Source organism: Carassius gibelio, chromosome B5 (assembly GCF_023724105.1).
Source record: "Carassius gibelio isolate Cgi1373 ecotype wild population from Czech Republic chromosome B5, carGib1.2-hapl.c, whole genome shotgun sequence".
In the NCBI taxonomy this organism is placed as follows: domain Eukaryota; kingdom Metazoa; phylum Chordata; class Actinopteri; order Cypriniformes; family Cyprinidae; genus Carassius; species Carassius gibelio.
In genome coordinates, this window is record NC_068400.1 from 31,951,488 (window position 1) to 31,969,501 (window position 18,014).

At 36.8% G+C, this 18,014-nt stretch overlaps 3 protein-coding genes across 4 annotated transcripts; all 3 read right to left on the reverse strand.

Moving 5' to 3' along the window:
* Positions 1–243: 243 nt before the first annotated feature.
* Positions 244–5,069, reverse strand: LOC127957676 (nuclear apoptosis-inducing factor 1-like). 2 transcript variants are annotated; one of them, XM_052556307.1, is made up of 4 exons: positions 4,905–5,069; positions 3,584–3,752; positions 2,987–3,454; positions 244–1,814 (listed from the first exon to the last, which is right to left on the reverse strand). In XM_052556307.1, the coding sequence occupies exons 2-4, from the start codon at positions 3,711–3,713 to the stop codon at positions 1,372–1,374; spliced, it is 1,041 nt and encodes a 346-aa protein (XP_052412267.1). In that variant the 5' UTR covers positions 3,714–3,752; positions 4,905–5,069; the 3' UTR covers positions 244–1,371. The 2 variants fall into 2 exon arrangements, with proteins under 2 accessions (XP_052412267.1, XP_052412268.1); XM_052556308.1 differs by lacking the exon at positions 4,905–5,069 and adding an exon at positions 4,754–4,872.
* Positions 5,070–5,294: 225 nt separating this feature from the next.
* LOC127957678 (calpain small subunit 1-like) lies at positions 5,295–12,665 on the reverse strand. Its single transcript, XM_052556310.1, has 11 exons — positions 12,549–12,665; positions 10,778–10,850; positions 10,296–10,332; positions 9,273–9,365; positions 9,130–9,187; positions 8,979–9,043; positions 8,495–8,563; positions 8,167–8,245; positions 7,738–7,854; positions 5,867–5,925; positions 5,295–5,765 (listed from the first exon to the last, which is right to left on the reverse strand). Exons 2-11 carry the CDS (start codon positions 10,822–10,824, stop codon positions 5,739–5,741), a joined length of 651 nt encoding a protein of 216 aa, XP_052412270.1. The 5' UTR covers positions 10,825–10,850; positions 12,549–12,665; the 3' UTR covers positions 5,295–5,738.
* Positions 12,666–12,795: 130 nt separating this feature from the next.
* Positions 12,796–17,268, reverse strand: alkbh6 (alkB homolog 6). The gene is made up of 7 exons (XM_052556309.1): positions 17,144–17,268; positions 16,028–16,842; positions 15,887–15,955; positions 15,725–15,785; positions 13,642–13,793; positions 13,470–13,568; positions 12,796–13,385 (listed from the first exon to the last, which is right to left on the reverse strand). Exons 2-7 carry the CDS (start codon positions 16,088–16,090, stop codon positions 13,116–13,118), a joined length of 714 nt encoding a protein of 237 aa, XP_052412269.1. The 5' UTR covers positions 16,091–16,842; positions 17,144–17,268; the 3' UTR covers positions 12,796–13,115.
* Between the last annotated feature and the right edge of the window lie 746 nt (positions 17,269–18,014).

An 18,014-nucleotide genomic window follows, 5' to 3' on the forward strand; every position in this document is an offset into this window, starting at 1 on the left:
CACCACAAGGCATCAGACACACACACACACACACACACACACACGCCAGCAGCTGTTTAAGCAGAGCTCTTCAGCCCTGGAGAGCCGGAGAACAATGCTTGAGTTTTAATCACTTCTCCTTCACTCCTGCCTGCAACATCCACTAAGAAGCTGGGTGTCCATGTCAGTATTTCAATATATAGTACAGAAACAAAAACGTGTCCAAAAAAGGAACATAAAATCAGTAGACCTTAAAATACACACTAAACTTTCAATTAAAATTTATTGAAATATCTGACTCCCTTATGGAGCTTTAGAAAACAAATTTAGAACCATTTTATAAACCAAACACACACAAAACTCAAACTACTGGAAAACCCAATGACTTTGAAGAAACAAGTGCAGAATTGTGTAAATTAAGACACACACTGCCCTCTAGTGACAAATCTACAGCATTAACAGCTTCGAATATGAAATTCAGTTCCTGAAGATGTACATTTGTCCCAGTTTCTTAAATCATTATACACAAGCATGGGGAAATATATATATATATATATATATATATATATATATATATATATATATATATATATATATATATATAAAATACATAAAATATATTAAAAAGATCCACTGGAAAAGAATGTCCCAATAAACAATATTAAACCCATTTTAATGAGATCCAGATGCCTCAAACCTTTACACTTTATACTGGTTTTAGAACAGTTTTAATTGTCCTTATTTAAACACCATTTAATGTGACTGCATGTACTCGTGTATATATAATGTTTCCTGTCGGTGAAAGCTAATAACATCAAATATCACAGAAGCATTGTCTCTCAGAGTTGTAATATGAAACGTGTCTGTGAATAAATATAACAAACTCCTTGCAGCAGCATTAGGATGATTAAATTGCTACAAATACACCTCATTCTCATAACAATCAAGAAATTATTGTGAATGATTACAGGATTTTTAAACTTTTTTTTTCACCAAAACTGGTTACCAATATCCTCAAAATCTCTTGGAATGATATGGGGGTGAGAAAATGATAACAGAATTTTCATTTTGCGGTATTTTTGGGTTCTTTGACTTGTCGACAGATGTTACATAAATGTATACATCAGTGTCGGTCCTGTGAATCTCTATTTTTTGTTGTGGAAGATGATATTACTATAGGCACAAAATAAATCATAATAAAAAAAGCATCTTTAAAACAGTCGTCTTTGTCTTCGCACTTAAATCACAGTATTTTGGCACCCTGACATTGTGCCCTCTGATGGTCACCAAGGTTCCAGTGAGAAGATGTGTCTGTGTTATGTCACACATTTGTAGCCATCCTATCAACAAGCATCACACACTGCACCATCATTTGAATGCTACACATAAATTTCACAATGCAGGTTTGCCGTTGACCTTTTCCTGCAGAATTGTTAGTGTGCCGGAGGCAAAATCTCGCAACACTTGCACAGTGTCCCTCTGTAGCTGCAGTGATTCTCGTGCAAACTCCTGTTGCGTCTCTGCTAGCTGCTGCACTGACTCTGCAAGCAGCTCAAGGGAATGGGAGACGGTGGCTAGAAGAGCATTAGCAGTGTGCTGCTCCTGCACGCTGAGGCTTGCGTTGTGCACTAACTGCCCACGTGAACTGTCTGGCTCCATCCCTGAGAAAGGTGGGGGTCTTTTAATAGAAGGGGTGGCTGTTGAGGAAACGTGTCCAGCACTGCCTCTAGTTGCAATTCCATCCTCCTCAGAGTATGAGTTAGTGACCGATGCCATAGAGGATGATGGGAAGAGGTCACGGTTGTCCTCATCTGAGTCTAAATGGGATTCGGGATCTGTGATCAAACAAGTAAACAGCGTACATCGTATGATAATTTGCTTTTGATAGACATATACAAACAAATATATATATATATATATATATATATATATATATATATATATATATATATATATATATATATATATATATATATATATATATATATATATAGCACTTTCATAGAGCTTATAGAGAAAAATGGGCATGAAAAACATAATGTGACTGAAGAAAAGAAAAAAAGAAGCCTGTCATCAAAATGATTGGCTCCATTTAACACCAGAACTGTATGACATGTTGTTAATATCAGACACTAGGCATCTGCCAGCACCGAGCAATTTTGTCTGCTCACTTTAAAAAGTAATGTATTTAATTTATTAAAATAGCAACTGTGAATTCCCCAAGGGCAAAGACTTCCTTTCATGTCAGTTTTCCAAGAAGATTATTTTTTTTTTGAACAGATGGGATGAAATTATTGCTTTATATGCAAATTGTTTTTGTAATATTCAGACATTTTACCGAAATTCAATTTACAACGTAATGCAATCAGGAGTCAGGTTAATTTATTATTATTATTTTTTGGAAGAAATTAATACTTGTATTAAGAAAGGATGCATTAAGTTGATCAAAAGTGATTGTAAAAACATGCATAACAAAATATTTATATTTTAAATAAGTGCTGTTCTTGGAATGTTTTAAAAATGTTTTATTCACCTTTGAATTTTTTTTTTTAAGTATAACTATTTTCAGTGTTTCAGTATATCAGAATGATTTCTGAAGGATCATGTGATACTGAAGACTGAAGTAATGGCCTTGCTATATCAGGAATAAATTAAATTTGATATTAAAATAGAAAACAGTTCATTTAAATTGCTATAATAATGTACTGTTTTACTGTATTTTTTGATAGAGTAAATAGTCTTAATGAGTGCAAGAAACTTCTTTCAAACAAATCCTACGAACCCCAAACTTTATAACATTAGTGTTGCTTTTGAAAACATGGCTGATGGTTCATTATTGAGATCAGAGGAAAATATGGGAATCCTTTTTTCAGTTAACTTTTCCTGGTATCAGGTTTGCTGATGTGTACAAAATCATTATTAAACATCAGCAATAATTATCCACTGAAATGCTAAATCTATTGAAATGTTTAACATGATCAAACTGGAATATTTTGAGTTTGTTTACCTCCAGGTTTGGAGCCAGCATACTGCATCTCACCCCCAGATCCACTTGTAGTAGCAGGCATCCCTCCCACATCCATTCCTCCGCTCGGGGAACTGTTGACCGACTTCATCCCCATAAATCCTCCATCCTCCTCTTCCTCATCCTCACCCACAGTCTCTTGATCATCACCGTGACTGCGAGATCTGGACTGCTGTGTCACTTCCCACGGCCTCTTGTCCAGTTCGAGGATGGATTCTACGATGACTTCCATCGGGGACAGTTCAATATTGGACCGTGCCAATCTTAGGGACACCGAAGCACCGGTCCTCAGGGCGGCCAGTTTACGTTTTGTGTCGCATTTAAGGTCTGACCATTTCTTGATCACCTCCATGATCTCTCTGTCACACTCTCCAATCTCATTTACACGCGCCGTGATCTCAGCCCATTTCCTGCGCTTCACGTCAGAGGGAACGCCGGCGTTAAACTTACCTATGCACACAAAAACAAAATTATTGGAACATTTTAATTGACCATTTATTGGTTTTATAGGGACAACTACTAATTACTGGTGGTTTGCTGAACTAGGCCTAAGTGCTTGTCAAAAGAGGTAAAACTCACCCACAACAATGTGGCGGTTCTTTCGCACTTCGTCCAGCAGGATGTGCACTTCACTGAAGGAGAAACGTGCCTTTCTCCTCTTGAAGCGCACCATGTTGTCTTGTTTGAGGTAGAGCGAAGACACAGACATCTTCACAGCAGAATATCACTCTTTCCAGCTAAAGGGAGTCTGTATTCAGTGTAGAGATGACATATATATATATAAACTGCCTTTCAATTAGTTCTACAAACTGCACTGTACAATATTTTAATTTCATCTTACTTTTTGGCCATATAACAATACATATAACAGTATCTGAATACATATTTTCTTTTTTCCTAAACCAATATTTCATATGTCAGGCTTTACAGAAACATTTACTTGTGTTATGAAGCCTACTTAGAAACGTGAGCGATTATCTACAACAATTTCTTCACAATTTGTGTTGCAGAATTGACAACATGATCATAAAACCGAATATATAGCAATAACTTAAAAATACCTAAAAAAAAAAAAAAAAAAAAAAAAAAAAAACTATAAATCTCAACACTAACGGAAAATAAAATATTGGGAGTTCACTTAATTTATCTATTTACAACTGTATTATAATTATATAGACATTCAAGCGATCTTTTTGATTAATGTCAGAATGGAAACATTGGCATTTAAAAAAGATTTAGGTATTTTCTCTGTTAATCTGTTAAATCTGTAAATAAATCACGAAACGTTACAACTAAACATCCATATCCCTCTGTAAGGTGAACGACACCGTCACCGTGAGTGCCAAATAGTTCAAATTAATTATTCACATCAATAATTCACTTTGTTTTTAGCTACAAGGTGATCTTAACACATGATGAATGTGACGGAAAAAAGAGCGACTAAAACACAGGCTCACTAATTCATTCATTCAATCAATCAAGACCACATTTTCCATCGAGGTGTAACGTTACTATTAACGTACATCTGTAGTTACAAAAATACATCGACATAACAAGCACGCGTTCCGTCTTTGTGCCGAGAAGCAGCGCCGTCGTTGTAAAGCAACTGAATTACGTTAAGGTTAAACCACAACTACTGGTCGAGTACAAATACTTAATGTTTGTCTCCATAGAATATCATTTTTGTCATAACGAAACAAAACGCTTGGATGCGGAAGTACATTTCGCCCTCATTTTCTAGACACCTACCTTCATCAGTGTCTAGCTATTTAAGCTAGCTAACGTTAGCTATTTTACACGATATATGGTATCACAGTCACTTTATCGGTCAGTTTGTAAACTCATGAAACGCCGTAAGCATATAAAAGTACTTAAGACGGCAACTGCGTGGCATAAATACCTCAGAATGGTCAAATGTAATCAATATTTTGCGTTGCGCCCAGATATCCAGAAACTTCGTAGAAAGCAGCATATGCGCTGCGCCTGCGCACTTGCTCGCCTGTTCTCCGTGGCGTAGAAAGGGTGGGTGTAGTTACCAGGTCTGACCGCTCCTGTATCAGTGGCGCTGGTGCTCACTAACCCCAATACAATCAGTACACACGCTTTAGCTAAAACGGACGGTAATAGTCCATTAGCTAAAAATTTCGCGTTTTTATCAATACATTTAGGTTTTATTTATAGCTGTTGGAATTAAATGTATGCCGGATATAGAATATATAGGAAATAAATATTACAGCAATAAAACATCACTGATCATCAAAAAATTAAACTGATTAAAAACATCAACAAGTTTATCACTTTATACTTTTTATTTAATATAAAATTGCATTTGACACCAGATTTCCATGATGAATTTATGGACATTTATTTTTTTACCCCACTGGCTTCATGCACAAATGGCACCAACTGGCATGAGTATGTAATACAGGTTTGCATATTTTACTGCGCCTAGACTCTTCATTAGAGCATATTTGTTAATTTTCTTTCTTTGGCTAGTTTTCTGATGAGCAATGCTACCAATGGGCTAAACGCACTTAAAAAAAATGTAAAAGTAAAACATAAGAGAAGAAAATGCATAAGTGACCCACAAAACCCCAGTGGCTGACCAGCTGCATGCTGGTGTTTCTCTGGAGTTAGTGCTATACTGTGTGAGAAACAAGAGAGCGAGAGCGGTGTAAAGCATAAAGTAATGATTGCGTATAAGCAATGAACTGACTGCAGGCCTTCACATCGCTTAAGAGTACATTGTCAGCTGCAACCACTGTGAAGAGACAAGAGTTCATTTTATAATTACATATAACAGAACATTTTATCCTCAGTAAATTTGATACTAATTTTAAGAGAATGTCAACTTTTTCTTACCTCCTGAACATTGACCTTGATTGTGCCATCATTGTCTTTGTCAAGAGTCTTGAAGGCACCTGGTGTCGAAATATGACACGAGTCAATATGTTTAAATGCTTCATTAATAAAATAATTTAATTTATTCTGTATACATTTACTGACACATAGTTTAAAATCCCATTAAAATTACTAAGCATTTAAAGATAGTTTACACTGCGCAAACACACTTTAACTTGCAGATCCAAAGAGACATCCCAGAGTCTAAAACAACAATTGATTTAAACCATGCTGAAAAAACACCTAATTCCAAAATTACAGGGTTTTTCGACCTAATAAAACTCTTTAAAGCCTCTTTCACACTGCGATTCCGGCAAATACACAGGTAATGTGTCCCAGCAACTGTTCCCGGGTCGCTAGATTTTGCACTTTCACACTGCCAGTGATTACCCGGAATATGTGCATGCTTTCACACACAACCCGTAAAGATCCTGTAACGACACATGACAAAAGGGCGTGATGTGTAATGTACGAGTCGAAAACATTAGACACATTATACTTTCACTGAAACTGGCAAACGGTCTCGGCGTCAGCGCGGAAAGTGAGTAACTAACTGGTCTCTGCTTCATTACAGTTTGCACATATTTTTTCATCAGGAATGTTGATCTTCCTTCAAAACACCTGGTAAAAGAGTTGCGCGATAACATGCGTCATCACTACGACTACGTTCACACAGCGCTCGTTCCGGGACTGAACCCGGCAATGTTACTAGGTCCCCGACCCGGGATCAGTCCCAGAATCAATCCCGGGACATGTTTGCTTTCACACAGAAGGCGACCCAGCAATGTTCCGGCAATTATCCGGGTCCGACATGCAGTGTGAAAGGGGCTTAATAAACATAGTCAAAGAATTAACAAAATGTGAAATTTCCCAAAGCCTGCAGGGGGAGCAAGAAGTAACTGAATTGAGTAAATTTGACAAAATACCCTCAAATCCTCATCAGCTGCCCTTTAAAATGCATGAAAATTGATTAACGAACACGATTTTCTTTCTTGTTTTGACATCCCTATAGCCTTTAAGTTACACCAGAGAGTTTTAATACTTGCTATGGACCTTTTTCACATTTCCGGGTTTCTCAGCAGCGGAAGTTGTGTTAACTTATATAATTTATAAAAAATAAAACTTTTTTTTTTGCATTCCCATTTGCTCAAATAGCAAAAGAAACACTCAATGACACTGTTTTCATGACTTTCAATAAAAGGAAAAAAAACACGTCACATTTACCGTCCCTCCTGTGGCCTTTAAATTTTTTTATTTTTTTTTTGATACAAAGGTGATATAATACAAATTATTTTATTACATTACATTATTATATTTTGTTGTTACAAATGTGCACATATTTTAAAAAAACTAAAAACTTTTAAAGGCTTTACGATACTGATGACTGTTAAGCGTGTCATTCCATCAGTCTTGTGGAAAGGGTCGACTGCTAGTCAGAGACATGTGGCAATGGGGGAGGGGGAATTCTGATTTTCGAAAGCATTTTGTAGTGCTTGAGTTTGCAAGCTGAGTCATAATTCAACTCGAGCTGTACACTACTGCATGGTTTCAAAGCAGACACTGACTAAAGAGCACAAAACTTATATAAAGTGCCTGCATATCTTAAGAGTGAACAAGAAGTTAACCAAGTAGCTGTCATTTTATTAAGTGGCTACAAAACAAGCCATCTTTTAGATTCAAGAAAACAAGACAAGTCAATGCATACATTTCCAGATCCTGTGACTCCCTTATTTCCTTTTCTTTGCTCACTATACTTTATGTACTCCAGAAAGAAACTAATTAAACTATGAACTATAAACATAAAAAAAGACCTGATACTAGAATCAACTTACGGCACATGGCATCAAGTCTCACAAGGCAACCAATGTAATTGTCAAAGTCCATGTTTCCACTCTCATCGCTATACCGGCGAATAATCATCTGAAAGAGCTGATCATTCAAAGGGAAACCTGTCAGAGTTACAAGAGGCAGAAAATTATTTTGAGTACAAACAAAGTTCAAATGTATACAAAGGTGTATGTTTGCAGTGTAATTTACAACAGCTTCAAACGCAGCTCAGCCAATCAGAATCAAGGACCGGAACTTTCCGTTTCATAATATCTTATTTTTACCAATAAATTCTCATGCTATCTTATTAAGACCTTTATGTTATTAATATACACACTGATCCAATGAAGACTACATTAACTTTTTAATGTATTTTTGATTTATTAATGTCCCCAGTACAGATGGTGATAATGTGATGCACAATGGGTGTTTACCTGCAGCTCTGAAGGCAGCTGGAAGCTCATCTGCTCCAATAGTTCCTGATTGATCCCTGTCATAACTCTTATAAACTCCCTATAAAACAGACACTCAATTATGTAAACTGGGTTATCCGGATGTCTCAATGTTTCAGTCTTTCATCTATTTAGTCTTAATACAGAGTTTCTGTTTTACAGTCATAGCGAAACATGTAACTCTTTAATTAGCAATATGAATAGACCAAAACACAGAAACTAACAAATACACAGCTTAGTAAATAAAAACTCTATTTGAAAATCACACAAAGGCAAATCTTCCAGCTGTGGTGTTACATCTTCTACTCACCTGCCATTTCTTGATGTTGTTCCAGAGGTGTTTAAACTCATGGAAGCCCAGTTTACCCGTGCTGTCACTCTGGGGCACAGTGTCAAGATCAAACTCCATCAAGCAATCGCAATACCAGCTTCAAAGACTATTGGTATGGGTATTCATTGGTTAATTTATATTACATTTGATGTCACTTAATATCTGTCTTTCATACCTTACATTATAATATTGTGTTGCCTAAATTCACTTGTAGCATCTAAAAACAGTCTTCAAACTGAATGGAAACTTCCAGGTAGTCCCCTCTAGGACGCTGGCCCTTTAGACACCTCTGATCTAAAATGACTGATTTTATGCTTTAGTTTTATTAAAATTATACAGCCATTTACAAGTTATCCGCCATGACAATAATTATTGCTTTATCAGTATTCACCAGAATTGTTGTAATAGATTTTCTAGTAAAATCACTGTCTTTGTTGTGTTCGGATCAAATGAGGCAGGATACATCCATGACAGCCACCATACTTCTACATGACTCGATGGTAAAGCCATCTGTCTTCAGATCACCATCTGCAACAACACAAAGGCCAGAGAGAGTTAGCATCATATAGCAGCAAACAACAGGCTACACACACATACACACATAAACCACTCACGTTTGGAAATGATTTTGTTGAGGATATTCATCAGTTCAGTGGGACTTACTTCCATGTCCTGAAACCAAAGGAAATGTTTGCGATTGCCAGTGTTTAATGTAGGTACTGGTGTTTATAGGAATATTTGTTTGTCAAATACTAACATCTCCTGCGAGCTGCTGGAACACTCTGCGGAACTGCTTCTCCTCTTCAGACTCATTGGCCTCAGCATAAGCCAGTGGTCTGCGGGGTGGGGGCTGGGGAGGGATGGCAATATTATCAGCATCTCTCTACACATAAAAAATCCACTGACTGTATAACCACAACCCTAATGCAAATATTCGTAATGTTGAAAGAACTCTTGATCTCTCATATTTTGACTAAGTAATCCAATGTCTCTCTAGATGACATAATGGACCAATGTGTGTTACTCTACAGCATCTTTAAGATACAGACATTACTTCCAAGAATGTTAAGCAGTTTGCTTTATTTATTGAAACATCAAAAAGGCATTAAATTAGATAACTCCACATGGTGTTTCTCTAACTCAGTTTTTAGCAAGAACATGCACTTCTATCACTATAAGGGTCAAATATGTGACACTCCATAATCTTTCAAGAAATGGATCAATCGGTTAATAATAAATCAATAGAGACTGAGCAATATGCATGTGCATATCTATTGCCCTATTATCGGTTTATCAACAAACAATTTAATTGTTTAATCAATATTTCTTTATCAGTTATTGGTAAACTTGTATATCTAATAATAATATGTTTTAATATAAAATGTTCTTTAAATTATTTACATATCTTTTTTATTAAAAAACTGATAATTTATTTATTGATTATTTTCATTTATTATATATTTACTTGCTGATAACTGATAGTTTGATTGATTTATAGATTTTTTTAAATTAATTTATAAAAAATTGTATTGATCAAATTTTGACTGAGTAAATAAATATCACAAATGATTACGGAGTGGCAACTGTGGGACATATATTTATTTCCATTAATTATTGACTTTTCAAAGAATTCAAAGAAATAATGTAATTCTGCAGCAATAATACAGATTTATCTCACAATTATACTGAATGTAAACATTGGAGCTTTTTTGAAATGGGTCAGTAATGACTGACAACAAGCATCAGACACACTTATGTATAATACTACACTGTTACTCACAGGATCTGAAGGCACAAACTGGCCAGGGTCAATATTGCTGTGGGAACAAGATAAGAAGGCATAGTTATGCTTTCATATTAATTTCACATACACAAGAAGTCACAGCTGTATAAGTACATAAAGCTGGTTCCGTGATTGGTAGTAAATCGCCATCATCTGCTTTCAGATGGAGCGGCATTTAATACACAAAGCTGTAGTTCACTGACAAGCTATGCAATATCGCGTTCATAATCAAATGTGATTCATCTGCAATTATGAATGTGATATATGGCTCTGTGTAGTAAATGCCACTCCACCTGAAAGCAGGTGATGGCGATTTACTACCAATCACGGAACCGGCTTTACTGACGAGATGTGCTAGACAATCGCATATGATTAATTGCACAGCCCTAACACTAAATAAATTAAATGGCAGTATAATATAAACTGTTTTATGTACTGAAGAAGGAAGAGAAAGAGTCTGTAGTGAAATATTGCCTCACCTGACCACATCAATAATGCCTCCAAGAAGTTTCTTGGCTAGAAACATTTTGTGGCACAAATGGTTCAGTCACTCTAAAGGAAAAAGAGAGAAAGAATTGTTATACAACACACATACAGTGGAAATCAAAATCAGACCTACCTACAGTTTTCTAAATTTCAAGGTCACTGCTAAGTCCTATCAGAAGTCATGCTAAAAGGAGGATATTTTTTTTCTTAGGCATATTGTAAAGTACAGTATAGAAAAACTATGTAAGATATATATATAGAACTCGAGAACAATTACAGATACCTCAAAGTTATTGGTGTTAATCTGGTCCCTGGTCCTAATTTCTTCAATTACATGACAACCCCTATTTATCTGACAACCCCTATTGCAAGATTGTGGGCTGCTCTAAGGTGACTGAAACCCTGTGACATAAGGCTGTCCAGATGAAGGCTAAAGGGGTGACTCTTTCGGACATTGCAATAGAAGCTAGTCTTCCAAGTCTTTGATTTCTTGAATTTTATAACTTTACATTTACATTACCAATTAAAGTCTCCCAAATAGGCTGGTCGTCCACATAAGACAAATGCATGAGAAGACAGGATAATGCAGAGTCAGACTAAAAGTGCACTCTGCAGCGACAAAGCCACTCATCAGCAGAAAGAATCAAAATACTAAGATCACTTTTGCTGAGGAGCATGTTGTGTGGATAAAGGACGACTGGTCCAAGGTTCACTTTAGTGAGGAGAGCAGATTTCATTTATTTGGGGCAGATGGGATGCATTATATTCGGCGTCGATATCAGTGAAAGGTTGAGGAGGAAGTATCATGCTTTGGGGAATGTTTTCTCATACAGATGAATGGCAGTGTGAATGCAAATGTTTTATCAGAACCTCCTGTGGTAACCTGCAGTTTCTATTCTGCAATCATCTCCCAATCAGCCTGCAATTTTCCCTGTTACACTACAAAATTGGTAAAGCAGTTCCTTGAAACTAAGAAATAAAATGGCGAGCCCATAGTGTTGATTTTAGCAACAAAGTTATGTCTAAGAACCCCATTACAGCTACCAAACTATGAAACAGAGTGGAAGAAGAGTGTATCAAGATGTGTGTGTGTGTGTGTTTGTTTATGTATGTACATATATTGTAACTAACTGCACCAAACCAACCTTAAATCAGTTAATACATAATTGTTGAAACGTTTAATACAAAAAAGTGAGCACACTGGGGGTTGCCAATCATCTCAGTGTTGACTCAATGCGGACACACCTATTACAAATATGTCTGTCCCCCGTCCATTCACCACCCAGACCGCAGATGAAGAAAAACCTCAATTTCAACGCGAAGAACGTATAAACTGGCATTAAATTACTCTTAGATAACCGTTTGCAGCAGATTGAGGGGTGTAGGGGTAATTTAGGGGCGTTTTCAACTTTTCAGATCGCTTTAAATACGAACTGTACACGGCGTAATTTTCTTGCCGAATATCTGTTTTGTAGGCAGAAATCTTGTCCAGAGAACAGCATTTGTAAGTCCTTTTAAAAATGGTTGGCATTTAACTAATAATCTGAGCAATCAAGTATGAACGTATTATTAGATACTCAACTAAATTTGGATGGGAGTTAAAATGCTAACACGCTAAACCAGCTAACGTTCTCAATCATGACTCCGCATTAAACAAGGAAAAGTAGTAAGTAACATGAATTTACCTGACAATATTTTTTGCTACTACACGTGTTAATATATTTGTTATCTTGCTGTTAAGGGCGTACAAAAGATTAAACTCACCAGTTAGCAGCTGAAGGTAATGTAAACTGTCGTCTGTCACACGGCAGTGGCAGTACACATCTGACAGGATACGCAAACGGCGTAAAGCCAGAGTGAAACCACCAACACCCATAAGAACGACCATATTTCCATGAATTTAAGGAGGGGAAGACTTATTAAAACCTGAGCGACGAGTTCTATTTTGCATGTCAGACTGGTACAGAATTATACAAGTGTGTAAAAAATAAATAAAGTCAACAACAGTACATAAATACAGCAATTTATTCATGTTGCAAAACATCCATTTATTACCTTTAAGCTAAAAATGGTCCATGTAGATCCATCTGTAAAAGATTAGACAACCCTGTATAGACTTAGCTTAGAGAGGACAAATATTTCAAAGGCTGTCACATACATGCCACCCAGTAAGGTATCTATAGTAAAATATCCTTACAGACACTAATGCTCTGCATGTACAATAATATATTGTAGTCACTTTGTGTATTGCATTTTCACACTTTGCTTTGAGGGTGTAAACATGTATAACTTGTTTGTCTGGTTCAAAGTTCAGGCAAGTCTCTGAATGTATTACTTCTTGCCAAGCAACAAACTGGCCCGGATGACTTTGGGAACGTTGCGAATGGTAAGAGAGACTCTGGTGCTACGGGTCAGCGTGTCCCCCAGCTGAGCCCCTGTTGATGAGAGGTTCACCACATGATCTGACAAAATATCCTCACAAACTCCCTGAATACCGTGCAGATAAAGCTTGTACATGTCATCCTGGAGAATCAGCAGACTTCTTTGTTGTACCAACAGTGATAGCATGTAGCGACTTTCTTCTGTTTGAGGAATTTCAGACTACAGAGAGAAGAGGAGAACGTAAGAGACTGGAGCGCTTGTGTTTGATAGTTTAATTGTTTACCTGAGCTTGTCTGCTGCTACCTGAGTCTGACAAACAGGCTTGTAGAAATCCAGAAGTGTATGAGAACCCAGACTGATAGTTGTTACAGTGGGGTGGTACAGTGGTCCATCCTCATGAGGCTGAGGAAGGCGGAACGAAGGTTAAAATGAAAATAGGTGTGTTGGAATTTAAAAGGTAATGCACTCTCTTTACCATAATTCCCTCCCCTGGCCTGTATTCATTTACAAGCACATGATTAGCTGTCTTTCCAGCAAAAGCTCCAAGAGACGATATTTTCTCTGTGTACTTTAGAAGCCAATCAGGGAGTTTCTCAGCAAGCATTCCTTTGGGATTTGGCAATCCACCTGGGAAAAATCAACCAATCAATCAATTTATTTTGTTTTGTTTCTTTGTTTTTTAAAGGGGTCATCGGATGCCCGTTTTCCACAAAGTGATATGATTCTTTAGGACCTTAATAAAAAGTCTATTACATACTTTGATTACAATTTCTCAATGGCAGTGTAAAAAACAAAACAAAAAAACACCCATTTTACCCTGTGAAAATGAGCTCTGTTTTCAGCATGCAGTTCTAGTCCATATTGTTTTAAATGCTAAAGCAAAAGTAACGTTAATCCTCTGTGACTTCATCAGTTTAGATGTTGCGAGTAAATGACGACTGCTATGTTCGTTATAACATCCAGCAACAGAAAACCTCAATCACTAAATCTGAGACATTCTTGTCTTCTTCTAATGAGTCGACACAATGATGGACAGCTCACACTCAGGGCAGGTGTATGGTAAGACAGCCTTGTCAATCAACTATTGTAGGAGGGGCCTGTGCAGAATTCTGACAAGAACCTGATTTCAGAAAGGGGATTTTAAAATAGGGATTTTAAAAAAAGCAGTCGGTGGATTTTTATCATTATAGGGTGTATGTGTACAAATACTTCCAACACACATTTATGTTCAAAGTAAAAAAAAAAAGTGCATTTTGCATCCGATGATCCCGTTATATATCCCCTTCAGCTCAGCTACTTACACTGAAATCTTGTTAAAGTGAGAAGTAGTGAATCTATGTCAAGAATTAAAGAGTTACAAGTACACAGGCCACAGCTTCTAACAAATAATTTGTGAAGAAATATTTCCAGTACATGAACAGGCTAACATTTTTTATGCCATCAAACAGAAAAAGATAAAGTAAATCAGACACTAGGGATTAACCCTATAATATAGCATACGGTGTCATATTTGATAGATTATAATATATATATATATATATATATATATATATATATATATAAATATATATATATATATATATATATATATATATATATATATGAATTCTAAAAATATCCATCTTCAGGTTGTGGTACACGTCTTTTTGCTGAATTTTTTTTAATCATTTTTATAAAATAAAAAAAACATAAGCATAACTTTTATATCGTTCGTAATATTCTAAAATGAAAATATTTTAAGTCATACTACTAAGACATATTAAGATTTTTGCTCAGTTTGAGTCTCTGAACAAACTTTTTTTTGAAGTTACTGTATAGTCCATAAAAGCATGACACATCAAATATGATACAAAACATTAAAGGGATTGTTCACCCAAAAATTAAAATACAGAATAAGGTCAGAGAGTGCTAGAGTTAGAGGGTCAAAATAAAGATGTAAGAGATATGTGTTTATCAGATTCTTGAAGATGGCTGAGGACTCAGCTGCTCTCATTGAGTTAGGCAGGTAATTCCACCAGAAGGGAACATTTAATTCAAAAGTCCTTTTAAGTGATTTTTTGCCTCTTCGGGATGGCACAATAAAGCGAAGTTCACTTGCAGAACACAGACAAAAAATAAATAAAAATAAAATTCACCTTTGACAACAAAAAGTATTCACGTAGCTTTTTGAAATAAAGGTTGAACCACTGATGCCACATGAAGAATTTTAAAGATGTCCTCCTTACTACATTTCTGGGCCTTGTGTAAGTGAGATCTGTTGCTGTCTATGTAGGGCCAGAAAGCTCTTGGATTTCATCCAAAATATCTTAATTTGTGTTCCAAAGATAAACGAAGGTCTTGTATACGGGTTTGGAAAGACATGATGGGGAGTAATCAATGACAAAGTTGTAATTTTTAGGTGAACTATCCCTTTAAACTTTATTCTTATTATCACTGAAATAAAAGTTCCATAATAAGTTGTTCTATTGGAAAAAAAAAGGGGGGGGGGGGGGTTGACTATTTCAGACTTCACATGGTTAAGTAAGTATTTGCATTGATTAATTGCGTATGTTACTGACCCCAGTTCTGTAGCCTCCTCCCTGACAACTGGGTCCACTTGGGCTTGGGAGCTCTGTATACCTTGCAAAAGAGACACAGACCAGTGTATAAAGCACTACTGATATGTTATATAGGTGCAGATTGTAGCATTACAGGAAAATCGGGCCATTTAAAAGTCCTACCTGCTGCAACAGACACTCCTCCTCAGCCTCCGTTATAAAATTTGGAACATAATAAACAGTTGGAGGAGCCTAAATATAAATCACGTGATTAAAAACAATAACATCCGTTCATTTCAAAATAAAAAATGTCAAATCTCTTACCTCTTTCACAATGAACTTTTCCAGGTCAGCAGAAATGTTACACGGATTTGCCGTCGCTGTCATCACGTCAATATTTAACCATTACAGATTTATCGGCAATGCAAGAAACTGTCATGACACACGCGAGTCTCTAAGCAAGCATTCTATGACTAAACCTTAGTTTAAAAAGTGCTTCATTAATATTTACAGTAGCATCTAAGTTTTAAATCACTGAACTGTTGCTGAATGAGCGGGATTGTTCGTCGACGTGAGTGGTTTCCTCGTGTACTCTAGTAGTGATAAGTGTGACTCACCGTCGCCCTCTACAGGTTTGGAGCGGAAGCGCACATTAACAGAGGGCGCTGTGACCATCAACATGAATCGTCAAGATTGTAACGTTACGCATGTAGCATAATTTGGATCAACAGCAGACCATGGCGTGCAGGGAGTAGCTACACAAACGCCTCCAAAAGACTTAAGACAAAATTTATTTACTTAATCAAATACATTTATTTATACTATTATATGTTTTGCATTTAAGTAAAGTAGGTTATAAAATAGGTTACCTGTGTTTATGGGTTCTAACTATATGGACTACCTTTCTCCCCAGTTCCAGCTGAAAGACCCCCTCCTTCTCGATCTCTTCTTTTCAAATCAACTCCCAATTCGAGCCTGCAGCTCTGCAGCTCTGGTTTCCATGGCAACGCAGAGCAAGAGCCACGTCTTGAATCAGCCATGGTTTCCTTCATTAATAGTTATTGATCAAGTGTGATAATGCTAACCACATCAACCCAGGAGCACAGTGCATGACTGCATATGCCTGTCGCTCTTGACCACTGGAAGCAGAGAAAGAAACAGCAAAGCATGTAAATGTTGATACTGGCCACTGCAGTGTGTGTTGCATAAACTGAGCAAGACCAACAACTGTGAAGCACAACATATAAATGTGTAGCATAATAAACAACGTACACGTTTCAAATGTATATTTCATGCATACTCCTGCAAAAAAAACACAGTGATTTAATGTTTTAGCTGACGGGGTTGCCAGATATGCTGCTCAGTGCTTCATGCATCATTAGAAATGCTGTGAATCATTCTGAAAAAGCAGCTAGAGTGAGTGGGGTAATATGTATTTACCTGGTAGTAGTGTTGCGGTTTTTGGGGGAGTTTGGGTTGCCAGGGTTACGCAGAAATAGTGATGAGATCGTGACAGGAATACGCCTGTGTTCTGACACTCTCCTCAAAGCCATGCTCCACACAAACTTGTCGCCTTGACAACATGATTTAATGATGAGATCCTCCCCTACAACTATCTTTGAAAACCAGACACCTCTATACAGTAATCTCACAGATTACTTCAGTACATCCTTCTCCTATGATTAGACGAGACACAGTTCTGCCATTTCAAAAGGGGAAGACTGGATTGTATTGCGCACAAACGGTCTGCATTTCTGATGACCTTGAATGCAGATGAAGGTGACACAGCATCACATTTGTAACTAAAAATCACAGTTACAGCTAAACAGTCCAGAGGAAACTGGACCATTGTGTAATGTTCTTATTATTCATTCATTATCTGTTATTAATGAGATCTTATGCACTGTGTTTTAAATGTTTAACTGGTGTTGCATAAATAATCACAAATATCCATATTAATAAAGAGATTTTGAAATTTGAAGATGTTGCACTGAAATTGCTGCAGCATTGTACAAGTCACTTGATAATATCCACTACTAATGAAGTAGTGTCATGAACTCGTGACATGTTCAGTATTGCCTTAATGTTTTGTACTGCTACAGGGAAGTCGTGACCTAGTGGTTAGAGAGTTTGACTCCTAGGGTTGTGGGTTTGAGTCTCGGGCCGGCAATACCATGACTTAGGTGCCCTTGAGCAGGGCACTGAACCCCCATCTGCTGCCCACTGCTCTGGGTGTGTGTTCACGATTTGCCTGTGTGCACTTTGGATGGGTTAAATGCAGAGCACAAATTCTACATACTTGGCTGTATGT

What these genes read in the sequence shown, in the direction of transcription:
- LOC127957678 (XM_052556310.1), bottom strand. Translation starts at nt 10,824, where the DNA reads ATGTTTCTAGCCAAGAAACTTCTTGGAGGCATTATTGATGTGGTCAG. An exon ending in GTATGGTGGCTGTCATGGAT is followed by an intron (nt 8,564 to 8,978) that starts GTATCCTGCCTC and finishes ACTGTGCCCCAG; the next exon opens with AGTGACAGCACGGGTAAACT. An exon ending in TCAAGGTCAATGTTCAGGAG is followed by an intron (nt 5,766 to 5,866) that starts GTAAGAAAAAGT and finishes GTCTCTTCACAG; the next exon opens with TGGTTGCAGCTGACAATGTA.
- alkbh6 (XM_052556309.1), bottom strand. Translation starts at nt 16,090, where the DNA reads ATGACAGCGACGGCAAATCCGTGTAACATTTCTGCTGACCTGGAAAAG. An exon ending in GAGGAGGCTACAGAACTGGG is followed by an intron (nt 13,794 to 15,724) that starts GTCAGTAACATA and finishes GATTTTTCCCAG; the next exon opens with GTGGATTGCCAAATCCCAAA. An exon ending in AGCCTGTTTGTCAGACTCAG is followed by an intron (nt 13,386 to 13,469) that starts GTAGCAGCAGAC and finishes TTCTCTCTGTAG; the next exon opens with TCTGAAATTCCTCAAACAGA.
- LOC127957676 (XM_052556307.1), bottom strand. Translation starts at nt 3,713, where the DNA reads ATGTCTGTGTCTTCGCTCTACCTCAAACAAGACAACATGGTGCGCTTC. An exon ending in GAACCGCCACATTGTTGTGG is followed by an intron (nt 3,455 to 3,583) that starts GTGAGTTTTACC and finishes TTGTGTGCATAG; the next exon opens with GTAAGTTTAACGCCGGCGTT. An exon ending in TGCTGGCTCCAAACCTGGAG is followed by an intron (nt 1,815 to 2,986) that starts GTAAACAAACTC and finishes GTTTGATCACAG; the next exon opens with ATCCCGAATCCCATTTAGAC.